The following is a 23,876-nucleotide window of genomic DNA, read 5'->3' on the forward strand; positions in this document are numbered from 1 at the left end:
GCCTAAGGGACATCCAGTTGGGGACTTTCTACAGCAACTGATAATGTAGACTTGAAGTTAAGGAGACAGATTAGACTGGCTATAGAGATCTAGGATGTATCTGCATAGAGGTAATGGTTGAACACATGGAAGCTCGATGACCTTACAGAGAAAGAGAGAGGAGAACCCATGGCAGAAATCTGGGGTACATTTATACATAGGGGGTGGGATATGGATGATAGTCCAGTAATGAGACTGAGGAATGGTGAGATAGGTAGGAGGAAGATCATGAAACAGCATTCTTATAAAAAGCTGGAGACGGTCCAGAAAAGAGTAGCCAGGATGGTGAAGGGCCTTGACATTATGACTGTTAGAATTATTTTTGTATATGTAAGTCCTTTTTTTATCTTTTGGTATTCATGTCTAGTAGTGATATTGTTTGATCAAAAGATATGCATGAATTTATACCCTTTGGGCTATATATATATATATATATATATATATATATATATGCCTCCTTTGGGCATAGATCATATCTTTTGATTATTTATCAAATGGGGCATTGTTCTTATTTTTTTTATAAATTTGACTCAGTTCCCTCTTATGTTTCGGAAATAAGGCTTTATCTTTTTTTTATTTTTTTATTTTTTTATTTTTTATTTTTATTTTTTTTTATTTAATAGCCTTTTATTTACAGGATATATACATGGGTAACTTTACAGGATTAACAATTGCCAAACCTCTTGTTCCAATTTTTCACCTCTTACCCCCCCCCCCCCCCCCTCCCCTAGATGGCAGGATGACCAGTAGATGTTAAATATATTAAAATATAACTTAGATACATAATAAGTATACATGACCAAAACATTATTTTGCTGTACAAAAAGAATCAGACTCTGAATTATTGTACAATTAGCTTGTGAAGGAAATCAAAAATGCATGTGTGCATTAATATAGGGATTGGGAATTCAATGTAATGGTTTTTAGTCATCTCCCAGAGTTCTTTTTCTGGGCATAGCTAGTTCAGTTCATTACTGCTTCATTAGAAATGATTTGGTGGATCTCGTTGCTGAGGATGGCCTGATCCATCAGAACTGGTCATCATCTAGTATTGTTGTTGAAGTATATAATGATCTCCTGGTCCTGCTCAGGAAATAAGGCTTTATCAGAGAAACTTGCTTCAGAATTCTTTTTACATTTATTAGTGCTAACTATATTTCTCCCCATTCATTCTACTCTTTTTCTCTTTTCATCCTGTCCCTCCTGAAAACTGGTTTGCTACTGACCATCCTCTTCCCCAATGTGCCTTCTCTTTTATCATTCTCCCCCCTTCTCATTCCCTTCCTATTTGACTACAGGGTAAAATAGATTTCTGTATCCATATTGAGTGTGTATGTTATTTCCTCTCTGAGCCAGTTCTAATGAGAGTAAGATTCACTCTCACCTCTGTCTTCTCTTTTGTAAAAGCTTTTTCTTACTTCTTTTTTATGGCAGATAATGTATACTATTGCACTTCTCCCTTTCCCTTCCTCTCTCACCCATTAATTTAATAATTTTTTAGATATTGTTCCTTCATATTCAACTAACACCTGTGCCTGATATATACTTCTTCAAATTGCCATAATAATGAAAAAATTCTGAGTTACAAGTATCATCTTCCCATGTGGGAATGCAAACAGATAAATGTCGTGAAGTCCCTTATGATATCACTTGCCTGATTCCTTCCTTATGCTTCTTCTGAGTCCTGTATTTGAAAATTAAATTTTCCATTCAGCTCTGATCTTTTCATCATGAATGTGTGAAAAACCTTCTATTTCACTGAACCTTTTCCCCTGAAGGATTACATTCAGTTTTGCTGGGTAAGTGATTCTTGGTTGTAATCCTAGCTCCATCACTCTTTGGATTATCATATTCTAAGATCTCTATTCCCTTAATGTAGATGCTGCTAAATTTTGTGTTATCCTGACTGTAGCTCCACTATATGTGAATTGTTTCTTTCTAGATGCTTACAGTATTTTCTCCTTGACCTGGGAGTTCTAGAATTTGGCTATAATATTCTTGGGAGTTTTCATTTTGGGATCACTTTCAGGAGGTGATCAGTGCTTTATTTCAATTTCTATTTTATTCTCTGATTCTAGAATATCAGGACAATTTTCATTGATAATTTTTTGGAAGATGATGTGTAAGCTTTTTTTTTTGATCTTGACTTTCAGGTAGACCAATAATTTTTAAATTATCTCACTTGGACCTATTTTCCAGGTCATCAGTTTTTCCAATGAAATATTTCACATTTTTTTTTTTACATTTCCCCATTTTTTGGTTTTGCTTTCTTGTATCTTAATAAATAATTATTATTACATATTATTATTATACATATATTAATACATAAATATTATTATTAAATAAAATAAGTCATTAAATTCCATTTGCTCAATTCTAATTTTTAAGGAATTATTTTCCTAAGTGAGCTTTTGTACCTCCTTTCCCAATTGGCCAGTTTTGCTTTTTAAGGCATTCTCCTCTTTAGCTTTTTCCTTTTGCACCACTCTCAATTCTTTTCCTATTTTTTCTTCTCTCTCTGTTACTTGATCTTCAAAATCCCTTTTGAGCTCTTCCTTGGCCTAAGCCCAATTTTTACTTTTCTTAAAGGCTTTGGAGGTAGGAGTTATTTTCTTCTGAGTATGTTTTGATCTTCCTTGTCATTAATAACTGTCAATGGTCAGAAACTTTCTGGTGTCTGCTCACTTTCCTAGCCTATTACTCTGGTTTTAACTCTGTCAAAGTAGGGCTCTGTTTCCAGGGTGGAGGGTGCCCTGGGCTTCGGGCGTTTTGTGCAGCTGTTTTCAGAGCTCCTTCTAGGGAACTGAACACAAGTACTCTTTTCTGCCCTGGAACTATTAATAGTGATCCTGCCCTACTCTAGCTATAAGATCTAGTGGGCTAAGGCCAGAGTCCTGCTTTGTGGGCTCTGAGGGAGGGGCTGAGCTATCATGGATTCTGTGCTGGGATCCCTCCCTAGTTCCACAGACCTTTTCTGCTGACCTTCCAACTCATTTTTGGTGTTTTGGGGTTGAGAGGTCTAGAAACTGCCAGCCCTGACCCTGATTCGGAGATCCCTAGACCTGTGCCCGCTTTGCTGGAGTGGGGCTAGGGCTATGATTGTGGCCACGGTTGGTCTGCACTGGGACTGCACTTAGTCTCCCACCCTGCTGTCACAGCCCTTTTCTGCTGATTTTCTGAGTTGCCTTTGGCTGGAAAATGTTCTGCTCTGTCTTTTTGGGTGTTCTGATGTTCTAAAATTTGCTTATAGTCATTATTTAAAGTGATTTGGGGGAGAGGTGGGGTGAGTTCCTGCTTTACTCTGCCATCCTGGCTCTGACACTAAAGACTAACTAGTTTTCAACTAACACCCTGTGATTCTGATTCTACCAGAAGAGAGCATGGCAATTTAACAATTTCTGATGCAGCAAAGAAGTCAGAAAGGATAAGGATTTAGAAAAGTCCTATCTCTCCACAGCTTTCTTTACCTGCTTAAGGAAGTGCATAAGCAAGACCAGGCCCACAGAGGCTCAGTTCCACAAGTACCTGCCTTGGTTTTTGGAGGACAGAGCCAATATCAACTGCCCCAAAGGGTATGGCCTGGGGCAGGGGGGGGGGTCTGGGAATCTAAATGGGGAGAAGGTATAAACTGGCCTGGTAAACTGGGGTGAGGTTAGCTGAGAGGGGAAAGAAGGGACACTGGTTAGTATTCAAGGTTAATCTATCAACAGGGATAGTGGGGAGGAGCATAAGTTCCTTTGGTCAACACTCTTGGTGGTGTTCTCTCTGCAGGGGCCTGGGAGCTTATGACAGTTCTGTGAACATTAGTGCAGATGGCAAGATCCTAGGTAAGAATTTTGGAGAATCTCTGAAAAGAATGAACCTGCTATAACTGGGGAACTGGTCCTCAGGCTGACTGGAAGTCATAGGGCCTGTGGGAGCTTTAAGTTTCAAAAAAAAACTATAGTTACCTCTTCCACATCATGGGGGCTAGTGACCTGTGATCTGGAAAATCCATGTAAATATTTTGGGCCTTCCTACCAGAGACAAAGTCTGAATCATTATGGTTTTAAAAGATAAAATATGTTGATATTATGCAATTGTGTGTATGTGTAAAAGCATTTTTGAATTTCTGAATTTTTTCTGTGATGTCTGTTGGCCTTTGTGTCATCTGAAGCTTCTGCAAAACGCCCCCAAATTTCCCATTTAATTTTTTATTCTGACTCACAATATATCAAAACCATGATGGGGTTAGTTGTGATGTGGAAGGCATAATTGTAGTGTGAATAACAGAACCCCCTTCTCACCTTTTGTTTCTTATATATTTGTATTATAGATCTTAAACTGGAAGGAACCTTGGAGGTCACCTAGTGTAATTCTTTCATTTTACTGATAAGGACCTTGAGCCCCAAATAAGTTGGTGGTTTTCCTAGAGTCAAATGTCCTCTAAGTGGGAGTGGAGTCTACTGTGGCTCCAAGTTCCAAGCTCTGTTGCACCACATCACCATAGCTCCTGTTCTTCCTTCTTCTGGCCCTTAGAAGAGCTATTTGCAATTATTCACTAACTTTCCTTTCTCATATTGATTCTGTTCCTCAGGCCTGCTGTTTCAACCTTCACAATTCCTTCATGATCTGCCTTTTCTTCTGTCTTCCCACAATTTCTTTATCAAAAGCTACTTGGACTCCTAATATAGAAGCATAACTATTGTGTTAAGAGCTGGTAGGGATTTTAGAGTGTTGAGAATCCATCTCCACCCATTTTTATAACTCAGAAATTGGAGGCATAAAATGTGAAGTGGTCTTTCTTGATTTAGTTGCAAGGTGCTGCATTGGGAGTCAAAAGACCCAAGTTCAAATCCGAGATCTTTCCCATACTACTTGTGTGACTGTTAGAGATTAGATTCCTTATCTGCAAAATGAAGGGGAATGGATCTTTAAGGTCCCTTCCAGCTCTAAATCTATGCAGTTGTGGGTATCAACCATCAACAACCATTTATTAAGCACCTATTATGTACTAGGCACTGTGCTAAGTGATGAGGATTAAAAAAAAAAAAAAGAGGAAAGATCCTGCTTTCAAGGAGTTTACAAATGGCATGAACTCAGTCAGGAACACCTGAGATTAATTGTTGCTCAGACACTTCAATCAATTAATTAACCAATCAATATTTATTTAGTGCCAACTATATGCCAGCACTGTGTTAAATATTAGAGATATGAAAAGAGGCAAAAGTCCTTGCCCTCAAGGAACTTACCGTCTAATACCAATACTAGATGCGTTACCCTGAATGTCACTGAACCTCTCTCCCAGCTATATTTTTTTCATCTATATAATAGGGAGAATAATAACATGGTTGTTGTAAGGATCAAATCATATTATATATATAAAGAGTTTTACAAATTTTAAAGCTCCATAAATGCCAGTGTTTTTTTGTTTTTTGATCCTTCTCTCTAAGCAGTTCTTCAAGTTTATTTCCTTACCTGCTTCCTACTAAAAAAGATAAGTCACTCCCTGATACTTTTTGGGAGGCTAATTTCTGATGTCATGTATGGTATTTTGTGAAGTTTCCCATTTCCTCTTTCCTTTCCCCCTTTTTAGGTTGACTCTTTGCTTATGCTTCCTCTGATAATCCTTTTATTCTTCATTTTGCCTGTCTATTGTTCTTGGAATGATCTTCCTCTCAAGTGTTAAACAATTTATTTTCACCTATTTAGAAAACTTCCATCAAAGTTCTTTCCTCTAGAAAGTTGTCACCTGTCCTCCTATCTTTATTGCCAGAAACTAATGACATTTTAAACACTTACCTGGAGAATAACAAACTTGTGGAATGTTAAAACTGGGAGGATCTTTGAGATCATCTGGGAAAACTTCATTTTATTAATGAGGAAAATGATCTCCAGAGAGAAATGAAGGGATGTACTACTCAAGGTCACACCTACAAGCAAAGCTGAGACTAGAACCTAGGACTCTTGACTTCTAGTTTAATTTTATTTCCATTACATTAACTTTCTGGGTGATCATTTAGGTCATCATTTTAGAGTTAATGGATTGGTGGAGTCAGAGGACCTGAGTTGAAATCCTCTCTCTGCCATTTGCCACCAATATGGTAAATTCCTTAGCCTCTTAGTTCCTCATCTGTCAAATGAAGGGGTTGGACTTTGTGATCTTTAAGGTCCTTTCTGGTTATAAACCCATGATCCTGTGAATATAGACTCCTAGAGGGAGGGTAGTTACTATTTCCTCACTATTTTGAATAGCATTTAGTCTATTTTGAATGCTTAATAAATACTGATCTGTGAAATACTGATGTCTTTCTTTGATTCTGCTCATCCCTTGCCCTTGGATCTCATTGGCTTCTGTCCAGCTACACGGTTTATGGCTTACCATACACCCCTCAAGAATTCTCAAGATTATACAGAAGCCCTTCGGGCCGCCCGGGAATTGGCAGTCAATATCACAGCTGACCTGCGGACTGTTCCAGGGACTGATCCTAATTTTGAGGTCTTCCCCTACACGTGAGAGCCAGGGTGTGGGCAGTGGGCAAAGATGGAGTTCAGGGAATATTAACAGGAAAGGAACCATTTAATAAGTAGTGTTGGCTGATCTACCATATAGTCCAATGGAGAAAAAAGGTGGAGAATTAGGGCAGGGGTTGGGGTGGAGGAACTGTAGTATAGAGAGTTGGACTTAAGAGTCAGATCTGAGATAGAAACTTGTCTGTGAGTCAGAGCAAATCATTTAATTGCTTTTAGTTTGTTTCCTCATCTGGAAAATGGGAATAATAGTCATTCTTACCTCATAGAGTTCTTGGAAAGATCAAATGACATAATATAGGTAAAGTACTTTGTTATGTTGTTGTTTAGTTGTTTTACAATCATATCAAAACTCTTCATGACCCCATTTAGGTCTTTTCTTGGCAAAGGCACTAGAGTGGTTTGCCATTTCCTCTTCCAGTTTATTTTACAAATGAGGAAACTGAAGCAAACAGAGTTAAATGACTTGCTCAGGTCTAGCTAGCAAGAGTCTGAGGCCAGATTTGAACTCAGGAAAATATATCTTTCTGACTCCAGATACTGTACCTGCTAACTGCCTCCAAAATGTTTTATCAGCCCTTAAAACGTACTATATAAATGTTAGATGTTGTAGAATAAAGAGAATTGAGGGAAATAGGGGAATATAGAGGTCTTCAAGGTGTTGGAAGGAAAAGTCTTGGCTCTAAGGTGATAATGGAAAGCTATTCTTTCTGGCTTTTCCATTTTCATGGCTCTGGGGAGAAGGTAGAGTTTTGAAAGGATCAACACTACCCTCAACTGACATTTCTTCCCTGTGTGGCAGAATCACCTATGTATTCTATGAACAGTATCTAACCATCGTTCCAGAGGGACTATTCATTCTGAGTCTCTGTATCATACCTACATTTGTTGTCTGCTGCCTCCTGCTTGGGATGGACCTCCGCTCCGGCTTCCTCAATCTGTTCTCCATCATCATGATCCTTGTGGATACTGTAGGCTTCATGACCTTGTGGGGCATCAGCTACAATGCTGTGGCCCTCATCAATTTGGTTACGGTAATTCTCTGAATTGGGTATTGTTAGAGGTGAGGAACCAAAGGAATTGAGCTTTTTGGCTTTATTCAGATCTCTCATGGTTTCTTTGTTCCTTTTAAGATATGACTTTGCTTTTTGATGTCTTCTTGCTATTTTCTTTTTTTAAAGGTCATATTATAGTTTTATTATACTCAAACATGAACAATTAATAAATCTCAAATTATTCAGATCTGCCTATTTTTGGAAAGACAATTTTGTAGTTTATTTATAGAGATCCTATATGTCTCAGTAGTCTGACTACCGAGTAGTCAGGACAGAGGACTGCTTCATCTTTAGATGAAGTTTGGTCCTTTAGAAATGTTATTGGTTATTGGTTCAGATTGGTAATGGCTATTTCCAAACTCAACTTGAAGGTATATTGTGTTATAGTCATTGTGAAAGTTCTTTAGCTCTTGAAAAGGCTTACCTCTTTTATTCTTCTGGCTGGAGGGCAAATAGAAGATCTTGAGGAATTATCTTCCCAAAGGATCTCAATTTTCCCATCATGTGGAGGTTCCTATGAGCATATGCCATCATTTTCTTTTTAGTACATTTTAACATTTTTTTAAATGTAGTCACTTCCCTATAACTCTCCCTCTATCTGTTCTCCCCACTGCCATGCTCCAACAAGTGAACTTTCCCTTTTGACAAATAAGTGTAGTTAAGTAAAATAAACACATTGCCTCTTTTTTTACCTGAAATCCGTCACCTCTCTGCCAAGAGGAAGGAAGTATATTTCACTGTCAATCCTTTAAAATCAAGATGGCCATGCACTGGATCATAGGATCACACATTTAGAGCTAGAAGGAAACTTGTTTCCTTCCTCTTAGCCAAGAGGAAGGAAGTATATTTCACTGACAATCTTCTGGAATCAATATGGGTCATGCATAAGATCACAGATTTAGAAGTAGAAGGAACCTAAGAGACCATTGAGTTCAGGTTCTCATTTTAATGATGGGGAAACTAAGATACAGAGAATTTGCTCAGGTCACACAGCTAGTAACTGTCTGAGGCAGGATTTGAATCCAAGCCTTTCTGACTCCAAGTCTTGTACACAGAATTCTGATATCTTTCAATGTTGCTTTCCTTAAAATTATTGCAGTCATCCTCTTGGTCTTGCTAACTTTATTCTGTACCAATTCAGACAAGTTTTTCAAGTGTCTGAACTCTTTTTACAGCACAGTAATATGACAATCCTTTCATATATTCTGGTTTATTTGGCCTTCCCCAGATTACTAGATGTTTAGTTGGTTTCCGTTTTTTTCCTTCCTCCTATTTCCCATGTATGTTCTCCTCCCTAACTGCTCTTTCTTGTCCACTCTAGGCTGTGGGTATCTCAGTGGAGTTTGTTTCCCACATCACCCGCTCCTTTGCTGTCAGTACCAAGCCCACTCGGCTGGAGAGGGCCAAAGAGGCCACGGTCATTATGGGCAGTGCGGTAAGTGAAGCCTGGCTCCGTGGGGACCCAATTAGCCCTGTCGGATTGTTCTTTCCCCAGTCCTGATTGTAGCATCTTGGGATCTTTGTAGGTCTTTGCTGGAGTGGCCATGACCAATCTTCCCGGCATCATCATTCTGGCCTTTGCTAAGGCCCAATTGATCCAGATCTTTTTCTTTCGCCTCAACCTCCTCATCACCATCTTCGGCATGCTGCATGGTCTCATCTTTCTGCCTGTGATCCTCAGCTATTTTGGTAAGGCCCCAGAAACTTTCTTAAAAGAAAGGTCCCTACATCTTGTCTTTATAAGGCTTCAAAATGTGTGCCCCAGAGAGAGAGAGAGAGAGAGAGAGAGAGAGAGTGCACATGGAGGTACTCCCAGAGAGGGGTGGCTCACCACCGGGGCCACTACACAGCCTCCAACAGATTCTTTCTTGGATTCTTCTGAAGGAAGTAGGAGGGATAGGATAGATAGAAAGAGATGTAGTTTAGGAGATGGAAAGAGTGTTTCTGGAGGGAAAGTGATGTATTCTTGTAAAAAGAACCCTCCTAGACTGGGCTATGCTTATAACCTTTTCAAGACCCAGTTGGTTCTTCTGTAAATACTCCCACTCCCTACCCTTCATGGAGGTATTGTGGAAAAAATACTTTGCAACCCTTCTTTTGATTTCTTTTGATGGTGGTGATTATTTCCATTAGTATTTGATAAAGAGCTGGCCTGGTTTCAAGTCCTTCCTCTCATATATAACAGTTGGGTGACCTAGGCAGTCCTTTAACTTCTCCCTAGTCCATACCATTCTCGATGGTTCCAAGTTACAAGTGGTATTGATCTGAATTGGTGGAAGGAGCTCTTAATCTATTTATTCTTGTGAACTTACCACAAAAGTAATAGATTTGATCAACATTTACATTTGCCTTGGGAGTATGAGGCAGCAGCTCATATAAGTATATGTATGTGTGTGTGTATATATATTTGTATATACATATATGAGAATATATATGTTTGTATATGTATTCAAATCTATATGTATATTTAACAACTAGGTCACAATTAGTATGAATAATAAATTCCCCCTAAAAGAGTCACATTATTTGACTCTGTACTGCATATTTCCATTGGGCTGAAATCAGTTGGCATATTTTATGTAATTATAACATTGAATAGTGTGCATTTGAATATATGTGGCTCCTTCAGGGGATTCATTATTTGCATTAATTAGGACTTAATTATATATATTTGTGTATATATGTAATGTATGTATGTGTGTGTAGTATGTGTATAAAGGGGGAATATACATCATGCACATCTGATCAAATTGAAGAATTACTCAATGATCCTGGTAAGGTTAGAGGGTAAGAGTCATTTTTAGTGCTTGATTAAATTGAAAAACTTCCCCAAATATATGTAAAGCTCCCAAAGTTATACCAAATTCTTTAGGCACATAATAATACAGATAATAGCATTTATATAGTACTTTAAAGTTTGTAAAGAGTTTTATATATATATTATGTCATTTGATCTTCATAACAACCTTGCAAGATAGGAGCAGGGTTGTCTCTTTTTTACAGATGAGGAAACTGAACCTCAGAGAGGTCAAAAGACTTGCCCATGATCACATATCTAGTAATTAATTGTCTGAAATGGGGCAGACAGGTTGTTCAGTGCTTGGGTCTGTTTGCATGGACACACATTTAAAGTATCATTTTGAACTGTGCAAATCACATTTTAAAAAGCTATAATGCAGTGCAAATAAAAAAATTGTACATAGTTGATTTTTTCATATTAGTCAAAAAAAACTTTTTTCCTATGACTTACAGAAATGTACGTTTACTTTCATTATATTCATACATTCCTTTTATGTTGTACTATAATAAAATATTTTAGGCAAGTTTTAAATCTAAAAAGAAAAAAAGCTCCAATCAAGCCAGCATTTCACAATAGAATTTATCATAGCAATAATAATAATAATAATTGTAAGTTTATGCTGTATGAGCTTGGAAGAATGATCAATAAATTTATGCTTCTGTTTAAACTTAAACTAGCATCTCTAATAATTTGTTAGATTATCTTTATAATAATTAATACCAATAAGTATTGGTTGAGTTTGGGCCATTTCTATCACATCACTTTTTTGTTTTGTTTTGACAATATAAAAGTGAAAAGAACCATAAATCATCTTCACTGACTGAACAAAATTTTCATGAGACAATTACTCATTTGCCACTGGGAAAGGATATTTTGGTACAAATCACTTTTTTTTTTTGGTGAGACAATTAGGGTTAAGTGACTTGCCCAGAGTCACACAGCTAGGAAGTGTTAAGTGTCTAAGGCCAAATTTGAACTCAGGTCCTCCTGACTTCAGAGCTGGTCCTCTATCCACTAGCTGCCCCTTACACATCACATTGAACAAAACACAGGATATGATAGTATCAGATTTTGCATTAAAATTTCTAGTTTAAGTATTTTAAATGCGGCTTTTGAAATTTTTAAATAGTTTCTATAGTTTTATGTACTTTTGAAATAAAATAATTCAAGAAAGCAAAAAATACATTTTATTGACATATTTTGGTTTTGGATGACCAATATTTAGCTTGCTTACAATATTTTGTTGTTTCCTATTTGCATTAGTTTACATAAATCTTTTCTTTATTGGCTCCTCCGATTAGATATGTGAGCTTCTTGAGCTAGGATTATTTACTTTTCTTTTCTTTGTTTTTTTTTTTTTTTATGGTAAAAATACTATACCACCTCCTCCTTCCCCCCCTTAATAGTATTTTATTTTTTTTCCAATTCCATGTAAAGAGAGTTTTCAACTTTCATTTTTATTATCATACTTTTCTGTATGTATCTATCACTTAATACTGAACTTGGCCCAAAATAAGCCCTGAATAAATGCTTTTTTCATTCATCCATTCATTCCCATAGCTCTCTGGATTTCTATTCATTTCTTATAACACAGTGATATTCTTATAGTAATATTCTATTATATCTACAATTTGATTATTTCTTCTCATTGTCTTTCTTAGGGCCAGATGTCAAACCAATCCTGGTCCTGGCACAGCAGCAAACAGAAGAGAATACCATGGCAAACAAGGAGAACAAGTCAGAAGCTGCCACGGCAGCTTCTTGCTCAAAGTCTCCTCCTTCATTCTCTTCTAACTTGAACTCCTATATTAACTCTAATTTTAAGAATGATGTGACCGAATTTCCTAGTGGTACCAAAGAACTTGAGCCGACAACACCTCTTTGATGGCGATGAGAGCTCTCCTGTCTGTGACTCAATCATTCAGAATAGAAAAATCTTATTGAGTTATAGAAGCACAGAATCTCAGTTGTAAAGACTTCAGGGTGCCGCAAGTCTAAGCAGTACTTAGCAGGAATTCAGCCTACCGCCTCAACAAGTGGTCATCCAATCTATGCTTGATGAATACCAACAAGAGAGAACTTGCTACCTCAGAAAGCATACCTTTGCACTTTTCCATCACACTAATTCTTGGGAAGTTTTACTTACTCCTTGCCAATAGTTGCTTTGCTGCATCTTTCACTCACTTCTCCTAGTTTTTCAATTTTGCACCAACCAGAACACAATTTTAATCCCACTTCCTCACCATGGCCCTTCAAATACTGGGAGACAGCTATTATATCACATCACAATGGTTTCCTCAGTCCCTTCTACTGATCTCACATGGAATGGTCCCCAGGCCCCTTACACCTTTACTTAATCTTCTCAAGACACACCAAGGCTTGTCAATGTCCTTCCTAAAAAGGTGATGCTCAGAACTGGACATAACAGCCCAGATAAATTGTGGACTGAATACTGTTTAACCACCTTCCTTTCTTCAGCATTCCTAAGGCAGCCAATATCAACTTTTTGTTTTTGTTTTCTTGCTGTCACAGGATTGACTCACATTGAGCTTGTAGTCCACCAAAATCTCCTGAACTTTTTCGGAGGAACTATTACCTAAGAATGTCTCCCCCTATCCTGTATTCTCATAGTTGGTTTTTTTGAACCTACATGTAGAGTATTTTCGAAGGCACAGTCTCAGTCCGATTCTAGGAAAAGTTCCAGGTCCCTTGAGAGGACGTGTCTTTAGCCGCATCTTCCTAAGAGGCTGGTAATGGGTCAAACTTCTCTGTGTTTAACTTATCCTATGGTCATGGGGTTATAGTTGGGAAAGTTCTCCTGCCCACATTTTCAAATGTTCTTATTGGGTATCTTTTGCAGTGTAGTACATACACCCTGTCATTTGGATCATAAGATTAAGCATGGATATTATCGAGTCCAACCCCTTCTTTTTGCAGGTCAGGAAACTGTGGTTCAGAGAAGTTAGGGACTTTCCCAAGGTCACATTGCTGGTAAGAAAGCTTAGATTCAAACCCAAGTCCTGTGATGGCAGATGCAGTGCTCTTTCCAGCATAGTGACATTCTATCTCTGGAATTGTATCCTTTTTAATACTCCTTCAATTATTCTCATTCTATCAGGGAGAAAGGCTCTGATAAGCATAAGTACCCTAACCAGGAAGGCAGAGCTTCTAGAGAGAAGGCAGGATTGAAGCAGAAGTGATCAGAAGATCTATTCATTCCCATAGTAACATCCAGGATCATAGAATAGGAAGTATGTTTACAGGATACAGAGCGAATATTGCAAAGAATTAATTGTTTAATGAATCCTCAACCTGGACATTAGATTTTAACTTGGTTACCAAGTCAAAGAAACATAAAACTGAAGCATCTCATGTGTTGAAAGGGAGTTTAGAGGTTAGAGAGTCAAACCTATATCAGAAAGAGGAATGTTCTCTGCTATATACCCAATAAGTTGTCAACCTATTTCTCTTTGCCTGAAAAATTCAGTGAGGGGGGAGGTAAGCTCCCCCTTTTCCAGGCAGCTCATTGGGATACTTTGGGATACTCTAATTATTACATCAAGACTAATTTTCTTCTTTATAACTTCTACATTTGCTCCTGGTTGTTCTGACTGGGGCCAAACAGAATAAGCTCTCATTCCTCTCCCATGTGACAGCCCAGCTTATACTTGTCATTTTCCCTTTCCACCCCTCTGATACTTCTCCCTTCCATCCTGTTTGGATCTAGGATTAGAGCTGTGCCTAATAGGTCTTCAGTTCATCTTAATATGGCAGGTGCTGATGGCCTCATTCATCTGGTAGCCCTCTTCTAGACACTTTTTAGTGTATTTATATCTCTAAAATTGTGGTCCCCTCCAGAACTTTTCCTTGAGGGCAAAAACTGTTTCATGTTTATATCTCTAGAATTCAGGGTAATATCCTGCACAAAGTAGACACTCACTAAAAGTTTGCCAAATTCAGCTATATTTTACATTTAAGAAAAATTTGTTAGAAAATGAAAATTATGTAAATAGAAATGCATCACTATACTGTGTGTACCATCAATGCTTAATGAATGTCTGAAATGCAGAATGGTCTTCATTGTATTCCAATAGAATGTAAGCTCCGTAAGGGGAAGGACTGCTTGTTTTTAGCTTTGTATCTCTCCTGTCTAGCACCATATCTAGCACATGGTAGATCCCAGGTTTGCTGAATTTTCTTTTATATCAGTCAGGTAAAATGATCCTGCTAAATAAATTTAAAGGCAAATTGAAAGCTTGACTGGCTGGCTCACTATTCTCTGTTACAAAACAGACCTCAGTAGAAATCAGATACCCCCACAGCATCACAAGTATGTGTTTCCTCTCCATGTATGGGAACTGGCCAGACACATTCTCTTAGTATGAGTCCTTCTGCACTTGTACTCTGACCATATGTGTTTTCTATACCAAGGAGCAGCATGGTATCATGATTATGGTACTAGACTGGTAGTCACAAAGAGCTGGGTTCAAATACAGCCTCAGATTTTTATGATTTGTGTGATTCTAGGAAAGTTACTTAATAGCTCTGTATCTTTCTTCATCTGGAAAATGAGAATTCTAAGGTTATATTTCAACTCAAAAAATCTGATTCTCTGATCCTATTTGTGTGATCTTAAGACATTCCTATGTTTGACTACTCCTACCAGGGATGGTGTGTATATTTGTGGCTCTAGGTTTGATGAGAAATTGTAACCACTTTTCTTAATAAGTAATCATGAATGATTTTGTTTTGAGTAGTTGTATATTCTTACTTGACAAGTAAGATTATAAATACTTTGGTAGAAAATCATGAGCTATGCTTTTTTTTTTTTTCCAATTGTACCATTTTATGGTTCTTATTTTTAACTTTTCTTGAGGATCAAGCATAAGAGGCCTATGAAAGATAAGCTGAGGATGTAGGATTGATTGGAAGACCAAGAATGTTATACATGAGATATGTATTTTTAAAAAAGTTCCTAAAATGAATACTACTCAATAATAGTACTTCTCGACATTTGCTATTTATTGATCCAATAAATATAATGGATCTATTATGCATAACACATCACATATACAAAGATGAATAATGTTGTCTTTGATTTTAAGTAGCTTGTAGCATATATTATTTTTTCTCAGCAAATTAACTATTTAATTCTGATAAGATTTTCTTTGTTGATTAGGTAGTTAGAATAAAGGAAGAAGAGTGTGAAAATTTAGATGGTTGAAAGTTATGTTTCTAGATTATTTGTGATTTTTATCTATGCTCCCCTATTGTTTATTTATTTCCTTGGATAACTGAAAATTTTCTATAGTAATATTTACATTTTCCCACCAATATTACTTAAAATGCTCAACAGAAATGACTTTTTTTTTTTTTTTTTTTTTTTTTTTACAAATTATATTAACATGTATTCTTTTGCCAATATAATTGAGGTAATCCACCAAAAACTCCCACGTAGAAAAACCAAGTTTTCCCCATTATCACTGGTTTCTTCTGGAACTTCATATTCAATGAGAGAAACAATCCAAAGTTCTGTTTTGAAGCTTTGTCAGATTACTCTGGCAGAGAGCTGACCATCCATTGCTTTTCAGTATACTCTCCAGAATTTACATCAGCAAGCAGAATTTCCAGCTGTAACCTGTCCCTATGTACCTTTTTTTTCTCAGCATTTGTTCTTAGTTTTTATGTTTGCTTGAATACATAACCTTTTCCTGCTTCAGACACTCCAAAAGAAAGTTTAATAATCTGCATTTATCTTGATATATATTGAAAATGTTTAGCAAACTATCTACTGTACTAGGTTTTCCTTGGAGAGTTTGATAAACTTTAGTGACATACTTGCCTTCCAATTAAAATGTAAAAATGCTCTAAATTCTGAAGGTTTGAAATTTTCCACAGCTAAAGAACATGATTCTCCTAATTATTTAATTTTTTTCTAATAATGTGAAAATAGAAGTCTGGAACTCTTGCTAAAAGCACAGCATTGTAAGTTTTGAACCATTAGGTTCAAAAAGAGGAGATAATTACATAGATAAGTATGGCTCTAACTAGGCATTTTGTTCCCTGTGGCAAAAATGAGTAGAAGAAAATCATTTCTTGAAGGGTCTGATCTGTGTTCCTAAAAAGCAGGTGAACTCTGGACAAAGGTGCAGGTACAATTTTGGGATGATGGGAAGAGAAGGTATCTTGCCTCTCTTTTGCTCAATCTTTGCCACTAATAACTGTTCTCTTGTTTCCTCCTGGAACCACCTTCCCCAAAATTCTGCCTAATCACACCTCTTTAAATAACTATAATCTGAAGCTTGTTGAATTGTTTTTCAGTAGTCTATTCTTCATGACCCTACTTGGGATTTTCTTGGCAAAGATACTGGAGTGATTTGTCATTTCCTTCTCCAGCTTATTTGACAGATGAGGAAACTGAGGCAAAGAAGTTTAAGTGATTTTCCCAGGCCCATTTAGCTAGTAAGAGTCTGTATTTGAGCTCAAGGAATTGAACCTTCCTGACTCTAGACCCAGATTTAGGGCCATCTCCACTTGTCCTGCTCTAAATCTGACCCAGATGGCTCCAGAGGAGAGAATGAGGCAGGTGACCTTGCTCCCTGAGGTCATGGGTTTCTTCCAGCACAAAGAACAAATAACATTGATGCCCAGTCTCTCTACTGTGCCACTTACTTGCCCATAAATAATTATAACACAAAGAAGAATGTGTTAAATATGAAAAAGAGATGTCCAAACTGGCAGGGAGAGTTCCGAGTAAGCTCAAGTCGAAGAACCTGCCTTGTAAAGTGGCCATCTAGTCCAACATATCTATCTATAAAGAATCTGCAATCTAACACACATCAGACTAGGGAAAACTCATGCAGTTTTGAGGCCATTGTGTCAGCTTTTGGAAGTTTTTCCTGATATCAAGTCTGAATTGGCCACTACATGTTCTACTCTTGGTTCTTCCCCTAAAGTTAAATGGAACAAGTCATTTGTGTTTGGGAGTGTGACAAGGAATGGGTCAAGGGATGAAAACCTGGGAATAAACAGAAATTATCCCATAAGCTGGTAAGATTTTTGGCCATGACCGTGGTTCCAGAATGTAAAAGCTAAAGTCAACATGAAAAGGCTTCCTAGGAATGATACTGAGAACTGTTCCTTTCCCTTAATAGGTGCTAAATAAATATGTTGAGTTAATAGTTTTGGTAGTTCTGTCCTTCACAAATGTTTTTAGCAGTTTCCAGCAATGTCATTTATAAAAATAACAATAAATTCATGATTCAGTGACTAGCAGAGATAAAAATAATTTTGAATTTAGACATAATTATGTAAATACAACTTCTTTAGTCTGTTTTCTTATCTGGAAAATAGGTATAACCACACTTCCATCATTGACTTAATGTTTACAAAGTACTTTCCTTGGTATAATCCTGAGAAGTATTAATATGATAAAAATTTCACTAGCTATGTGATTCTTGTCAACTTTCAGTTTTTAGCATATTAATACCTCTTAGGATTATAATGAAAACAGCTTGACGTTATTGTCCCATGTAGATTTTCATCTTTTTTCCTGTTATTTTCATTATGCCAAATTAACAGTGATTACATTAGAGAGAAAGAAGGAATGGGTACTTATATAGCACCTACTATGTGCCAGGCATTGTGCTAAGTGCAACAAAACTGAGAGGCTTCTATTATGATCCTAATTTTACATTTGAGGAAACAGAATTAAGTGAAGTGCCCAGGATCATATAGCTAATATGTGAGTCTGGATTTGAATTCAGATCTTCCTGATTCCAGACTCAGTGTGCCATCGACTATGCAACAACTGCTTCCATAGTAGAACTGGTATGATGGCTCTAGGAAGAGTGGTCCCTGGTGGACAATTTAAGTATTATGTTCCCATGCTGGATAATTAAGTGTAATATGTGTGCGATCTTGTAGGTTTCTGAAAGGTAGCTCACAAGCTGAATTGTATAGCTATCACTATGCATATGGCAAGAGGAGTGTGCCCCAGAAGTTCAAGGATGCTTCCATTGTCCATCTCTCTAAAGATAAGGAGAATAGATTGTCCTGTGAAAATCAAAAGGGGAGTCCCTCTCTTAGTTGTTGCTGGCAAGACCATTACCAGGGTCCTCCTTAATAAACTGAACCTACACCTGGAAGGCCATCCACCTGAGAGCGAGAGGGTTTCAGGAGGGGCTGAGGGATTGTTGATATGGTGCTTGCTGCCCAACAACTCCAGAAGAAATGCCAGGAACAGAACAGAGGTCTGTATATAACATTTATAAATCTGACCAAGGCCTTTGATACTTAGTCATGAGGGTTTATGGAAAATTTTGTCAAAATTTGGTTGCCCAGAGAAATCCATCAGTATAGTCTGTCATTTTCATGATGGCATGCTTGCCTAGGTTCTGGACAATGAAGGAAGCTCTAAAGCTCTCCTAGTCACCATGGAATGAAACAAGGCTGGGTAATTGCTCCTATGTTTTCAGCCACGATTTCAAATACCTTCAATGAAACCAAACATGGAATCAAAGTCTACTACTGCACTGATGGTAAATTCTTCAACTTGAAAAGGCTACCAGCCAAAACTAAAGTGGAGGGGAGGGTTGGTTGTAATGGGTTAAAACTGAGCAGATGCACTTGGACAGCCTAGCACTTAAGGCTAATTACTTATTGGACAATACTCTATTAGCATATGCTTGGAAAATGCCCTCTCCACTATTCTGTGCTGGCTGGATTTCTTGGTGTAAGATAGAGAATTGTAAGAGAGGATTAGAGGGTGGAGTAAGAAGAGTGACAGTTACTTTTTGACAGTGGAGAGAGAGAAAGGAAGGTGTGGAGATTCCTGTGTTCATTCCTCTATTTGGACAAAGAATAAAGATCAAGGACTTTTGCTTATCCTGACTCCGGCTGATTCTAAGGTGTCCAGGGTGGCAACTTGGTCTTCACAGTTGGTGCATGACTTTTTGTTTACAGATGATAGTATGGACCAATTCTCTGCTGATTGTGCTAATTTTGTCCTAACAATTAACACCAAGAAAACACAAGTGCTTCATCAGCCAGCACCACACCATTCATATGCAGAACCATGAGTTACAGCAAATGAAAAAGTTTTGAATGCTGTGGAAAAATTTACTTCCTTTGGTATTATGCTTTCCAGGAATGTCCACATTAATAATAAGGCTGACACACATTTCTAGAGTTAGCTCAGTTCTTGAGAGTCTCCGAGGGAAAATGTAGGAGAGGAGAGGTATTAGACTGACCACCACACTGAAGGACCATAGAGCTGTTGTGCTGCCTGTGAAACCTGGACAGTGTACCAGGACCATGCCAGGAAACTGAATAGCTTCTAGCCCTTGATTTCACTGGTGGAGGAAATCTCAGTACAGAAACTTTCTCTTCCTATTCAGATAAGTACAGTCTTTGAGACTTTCTGAACCACCCAGTAGTTGTTACTTACTGAAAGTCACATTGCTAGGTGTCAAAAGTAGAACTTAATGATCAATTCTGATGGACGTGGCCCTCTTCAACAATGAGATGAAGGAAATCAGTTCCAATAGAACAGTAATGAATTGAACCAGCTACACCTGGAGAAAGAACTCTGGGCGATGACTATGAACCACTACATAGAATTCCCAATCCTTCTATTTTTGTCCGCCTGCATTTTTGATTTCCTTCACAGGCTAATTGTACACTATTTCAAAGTCCTATTCTTTTTGTACACCAAAATAACTGTATGGATGTGTGTACATACATTGTATTTAACATATACTTTAACATATATAACATGTATTGGTCAACCTGTCATCTGGGGAAGGAGGGGAAAAATTGGAGAAAAGGTTTTGCAACTGTCAATGCTAAAAAATTACCCATGCATATATATTGTAAATGAAAAGCTATAATAAAAAAATAAGTAGAACTTAATTCTAGGTCTTCCTGACAATGAAGCTAAGAGTCTATGCAGTTATGCCAGACTGCCTCTCTTTCTATAGGTTATTATTTCTCACCCATCCCTAACATTTTAGAGATAAGGAAACTAAAGCTCAGGGAGAGGCATTACTTGTTCATAGTTATGAAGTATTAAAGGCAGAATTCAAACACAGGTCTCTATGGATTCCAAGTCCATGGGTTTTTTGTTTTTGTTTTTAAATTTTGCCAACCTGTTCCTATTTATACCTTAATTTTCAAAAGAAATTATTTAGACCTTCAATTGTCTAAATGTCTAAAGGATTTCTTTAGAAAATTAAGATATATGTTAATTAGACAATTTAAGCTCTCTGGTGAGCCTCCTTCAAAAGTGACAAATATGATCTTGTATAGAAAAGGTCATTTACTATCATACTTTTGCTTTCCAAGGTATTTTCTAATGGAGGTCACTGTATACATGTTTTAAGATAAGCTTGAAAAAATCTGACATTTAACTGGTATTTTTAAAAATATAGAATACATGGTGGAAATCATTTGCCTAACTCCTTCCTAATTATTCTCTCTTCCAAAGATCAATCAAGAATCTGTTTAATTACTAAAAGAACAGAAATCAAATGTAACAATTATAATTTTACAATTTGTCAATGATACAATTAAACATAGCTTACAATTTAATTGTGATTTGGTGATTAAATCATTGGACAAAATTTCTTGATTCTGAAACTAAAGGGAGAACTCACAGTGGTCCCTGAATGGAGTATTTTATAAACATTATAAAATTATACTATAATTCAATAAATATTTCAATTCAATAATTGAATTCAATTCAATTCAAATGTTAAAAACTATTTTTACATGTATTAGAGAAAAATTCAATTTTCTATATTTCAATATAGAACTATATTCAATAAAACTATAATTCAATAATTCAATAAAAATAACAAAGAATTCAACATACATTTATTGAGTATCTGTAACCTGCAAGACTCTGTGTTAGGCAATGTGAGAATTAAAAAGATGAATTAAACAGGGTCCTAGGTGATGATAAAGGACGAATGACATCACTAATGATATCTTGAGTTGTGTCTGAATTGGATTTAGATGAGGTAGAATTGAACACAGTCATTAGTAGCCTTGTTCTCTCTTCTTGAATCATTGAAGTTCAGTGACAAGACAAAAATCAAGATGGCTGGTTATAAATGGAGATGCAACGGATGACCTAGGCTTCTTTGACTCTGACCGAGTTCTAAGAGCATCACATTGCTTCAGTCACCTTTGCCTTTGGAAGAAACTATTCTCTCTCTCTTTTTTTTTTTTTTTTATTTAATAGCCTTTAATTTACAGGATATATACATGGGTAACTTTACAGCATTAACAATTGCCAAACCTCTTGTTCCAATTTTTCACCTCTTACCCCCCACCCTCCCTAGATGGCAGGATGACCAGTAGATGTTAAATATATTAAAATATAACTTAGATACACAATAAGTATACATGACCAAAACATTATTTTGCTGTACAAAAGAATCAGACTCTGAATTATTGTACAATTAGCTTGTGAAGGAAATCAAAGATGCAGGTGTGCATAAATATAGGGACTGGGAATTCAATGTAATGGTTTTTAGTCATCTCCCAGAGTTCTTTTTCTGGGTATAGTTAGTTCAGTTCATTACTGCTCCATTAGAAATGATTTGGTTGATCTTGTTGCTGAGGATGGCCTGATCCATCAGGAACTAGTCATCATCTAGTATTGTTGTTGAAGTATATAATGATCTCCTGGTCCTGCTCATTTCACTCAGCATCAGTTCGTGTAAGTCTCTCCAGGCCTTTCTGAAATCATCCTGTTGGTCATTTCTTACAGAACAGTAATATTCCATAATTTTCATATACCACAATTTATTCAGCCATTCTCCAACTGATGGACATCCATTCAGTTTCCAGTTTCTAGCCACTACAAAAAGGGCTGCCACAAACATTCGTGCACATACAGGTCCCTTTCCCTTCTTTATAATCTCTTTGGGATATAATCCCAGTAGTAACACTGCTGGATCAAAGGGTATGCACAGTTTGATAACTTTTTGAGCATAGTTCCAAACTACTCTCCAAAATGGTTGGATTCGTTCACAACTCCACCAACAATGAATCAATGTCCCAGTTTTCCCACATCCCCTCCAACAATCATCATTATTTTTTCCTGTCATCTTAGCCAATCTGACAGGTGTGTAGTGGTATCTTAGAGTTGTCTTAATTTGCATTTCTCTGATTAATAATGACTTGGAGCATCTTTTCATAGGAAGAAACTATTCTCAGCCATTTGTCCCACTAGGGAAAGTTTTCATATGCTTGGGATGGACATTCCCCTAACTCACCAGACCTGATGGATAGTATTTCAGAGTTGGAAAGGACCTCTGAGGTCAACTAGTACAAGAACTGAACAGGAATCTTTTTTTCCCTCAATAGTATTTTATTTTTCTCTAATACATGTAAAAATAGTTTTTAACATTCATTTTTGTAAGACTCTTGTGTTCCAAATTTTTCTCTCTTTTTCCCTTATTTCCCCCCTTCCCAAGACATCAAGCAATCTGATATAGGTGAAATATGTGCAATCCTTTAAAACATATTTTCGTATTTGTTATGTTATGCAAGAAAAATCAGACCTAGAGGGAAAAAAATCTTGGGAAGGAAAAACAAACAAACAAAAAATAAAAGTGAAAATACTGTGATCCACACTGAACAAGAATCTTCTCTAAAACAGTGGGATAAGGCACTTGGACCCAAAAGATCTAAATCTGAATTCTAGTTCTCCCACTTAACTACTTGTATGATGTTGGGCAAATCATTTAATTTCTGGTCTCAGTTTCATCATCTATACTATGAGAAGGTTGGATTGGAAGATCTGAGATCTCTTCTAGTTCTAGCCGTAGTCGAGAGACATTTATTGAGCACTACTATGTGCTAGACATTGTGCTAAGTATTGGGGATTCCAATACAAAAAAAAAGGGAAAAAAAAAAAGCAATCTTTGCTTTAAAGAAGCTTACAGTCTAAGGAGGAAGACAACACAATAAAGAGCTGAAAAGTCTAGCTAGAGGATGGTAAGAGGAGAGAAGACAGTCAGGGACTTGGTGGGAAAGTCAGATATGTTCCAGAATGGTGCAGCCAGGTAAAAAAAGATGTTCTGAGCTGAGCCCCTCCCAAAATGGTAAATCTGATTCCCACCAGGTCGGCACCTTACCCTTCCGTGACACCCTCCGCAGTGGTAGTGGGACATGTTGGGAAGTTTTTCTTTACGTTGAGGAGAAATATGCAAGTTGTTTTTTTTTTTTTTTTTTTGGCAACTTCTTCCCCTTATTTCTAGTTGTCTTTTCTAGTTCTTGGGCTATGTTTATGTCATTGACCTCACTGGTCCTCTGTTAAAACCTATTCTCAGAAACTCTCCTTGGAATGTTTTTAAATGCATAAAATAAAATGAATCACGAAGGAAATCAATTATATTAGAACACAGCAAGCATGAAAAAAACTTCACGGACTGCAGGTTACTTCAAATCCAAACCTTTTT

The 23,876-nt window shown here is 37.0% G+C and overlaps 1 protein-coding gene across 1 annotated transcript in view; it reads left to right on the plus strand.

Annotated features, from left to right (window-relative positions):
* NPC1L1 (NPC1 like intracellular cholesterol transporter 1) overlaps positions 1-14,664 on the plus strand; it is a 44,784-nt gene extending 30,120 nt beyond the window's left edge. The window contains exons 13-19 of the mRNA XM_003757768.4: positions 3,497-3,611; positions 3,811-3,866; positions 6,381-6,531; positions 7,352-7,583; positions 8,926-9,039; positions 9,131-9,293; positions 12,066-14,664. Of these exons, the coding sequence (XP_003757816.1) occupies positions 3,497-3,611; positions 3,811-3,866; positions 6,381-6,531; positions 7,352-7,583; positions 8,926-9,039; positions 9,131-9,293; positions 12,066-12,289 (1,055 nt within the window). The 3' untranslated portion in view covers positions 12,290-14,664. The remainder of the gene's footprint in view (positions 1-3,496; positions 3,612-3,810; positions 3,867-6,380; positions 6,532-7,351; positions 7,584-8,925; positions 9,040-9,130; positions 9,294-12,065) is intronic.
* The last annotated feature ends 9,212 nt before the right edge of the window (positions 14,665-23,876 follow it).

The sequence above is a fragment of the Sarcophilus harrisii genome, chromosome 2 (assembly GCF_902635505.1).
Source record: "Sarcophilus harrisii chromosome 2, mSarHar1.11, whole genome shotgun sequence".
Taxonomy (NCBI): Eukaryota; Metazoa; Chordata; class Mammalia; order Dasyuromorphia; family Dasyuridae; genus Sarcophilus; species Sarcophilus harrisii.